The 1,488-nt window shown below is 17.7% G+C and overlaps 2 protein-coding genes across 2 annotated transcripts in view; both read right to left on the bottom strand.

Moving 5' to 3' along the window:
* Positions 1–44, bottom strand: part of PGSY75_0209400 (conserved protein, unknown function) — a gene marked incomplete at both ends in the record, with an annotated part of 1,995 nt that extends 1,951 nt beyond the window's left edge. Inside the window, one exon of the mRNA XM_018783761.1 lies at positions 1–44. Within this exon, the coding sequence (XP_018643752.1) occupies positions 1–44 (44 nt within the window).
* Positions 45–598: 554 nt separating this feature from the next.
* PGSY75_0209500 (hypothetical protein) overlaps positions 599–1,488 on the bottom strand; it is a gene marked incomplete at both ends in the record, with an annotated part of 1,494 nt that continues 604 nt past the window's right edge. Inside the window, one exon of the mRNA XM_018783763.1 lies at positions 599–1,488. This exon is cut by the window's right edge and continues 604 nt beyond it. Coding sequence (XP_018643753.1) covers positions 599–1,488 — 890 coding nt within the window.

Below are 1,488 nucleotides of genomic sequence, written 5' to 3' on the forward strand. Positions count from 1 at the left end.
ACATACTCCTCTTTAAAATTATCATAAAAAGCTTTAAAATACATCTTTATCAATTTATATGAATATAAACATAAATATAAATATATATATATATAAATATATATATATATATATATATAATTAAAAGTTGCTTTTTTAATTTACAATTTTTGACAAAATTAAAAAATGCTTATATGCATTAAAATGGTATTCTTTTTATAAATGATAGAATTTTATAGAATCTTTTCGACACTTAAAAATAAATATATATATAATATTTATACTTAAAATTATTTTTTTATTTTATAAATTATTTTTTTAATTTTCTTTAAAAATAATATGAATTGTTCAGGCAAAAAATACATATTTCATTCCTTCTTGAAATAAAATACAATACAATAAATGAAGAAAAAAAACATATGCATATATATAATTATATATCAAATTGTATCTTTTATAATTTACAAAATTGAAGGGAAAAAATATATTTTTTTCTTAATATTACATACATGCATTAATAACAAAAAAAAAAAAAAAAAAAAAAAAGAAGAAAGAATATATATATATATATATATATATTTTAATATTTCTATACTTATAATAATATATACATTAATTTTTACCTTTTGTTGATTTTATTTTTCATATTAATATAAGGAACTCCATACGGATAAGTAACTGTCATATTATATTGTTGATGTATAGTTCCACGTGTTATATCAGCAGATGTAAATAAAAAATTATTTAATATTTCATGGTTTTTTAAATTATAAGCATTTGGTAAAAATTTTGGTCTTAAATAAGATATAAATTTATAAGGTGGGAATGAACTATTAGTTGCATATATATTATTTGATATTGAATTATTATCATTTTCAATATTATCATCATTTTCAATATTATCATCATTTTCAATATTATTATCATATTCAAGATTCTTATTTTTATTATTATACATTTTATTATTTTCATTAAGATTTTCAAATGTGACATTATTATAACCAGGTAGTAATAAATTATTTGTCTCTTTATTATTATCATAATATTTTTTATTAAAAATGTCTGTATTCTTATCATAAGTAGCTTCTATAAAATATGGAGATGACATTTTTTCGTCCTTACAAATATACCCATTATTTATTGTTTCAACAGTATTATCTTGAAATATATTTGTTTCTGTTTCTTGTGTATTTTTTTCTATATTGTTTTTGTCATGAAATGTTATCATTTCATCACCATTGTCATTCATATGTATTTGTCCTTTGGTTATATTATCATCACCATTTTTTTCTAATCTTATCATATTTTCATTTTGTTCTATTATACCATTTTTATTTTTTTCTTTTTCATTTGATGATGATACAGATGACATACGTTCCTCCAATATATTTTGATCTTCTTCACACTTCATTATAATGTCTATATTTCTTTTTAATGAATTTAAATTTTTGATAATTTTGTTTTTTTTCTTTCTTATGAATTTTTCAGGTTGTGCTAATACATTTCCTA

This window comes from Plasmodium gaboni, chromosome 2, assembly GCF_001602025.1.
Source record: "Plasmodium gaboni strain SY75 chromosome 2, whole genome shotgun sequence".
Taxonomy (NCBI): domain Eukaryota; phylum Apicomplexa; class Aconoidasida; order Haemosporida; family Plasmodiidae; genus Plasmodium; species Plasmodium gaboni.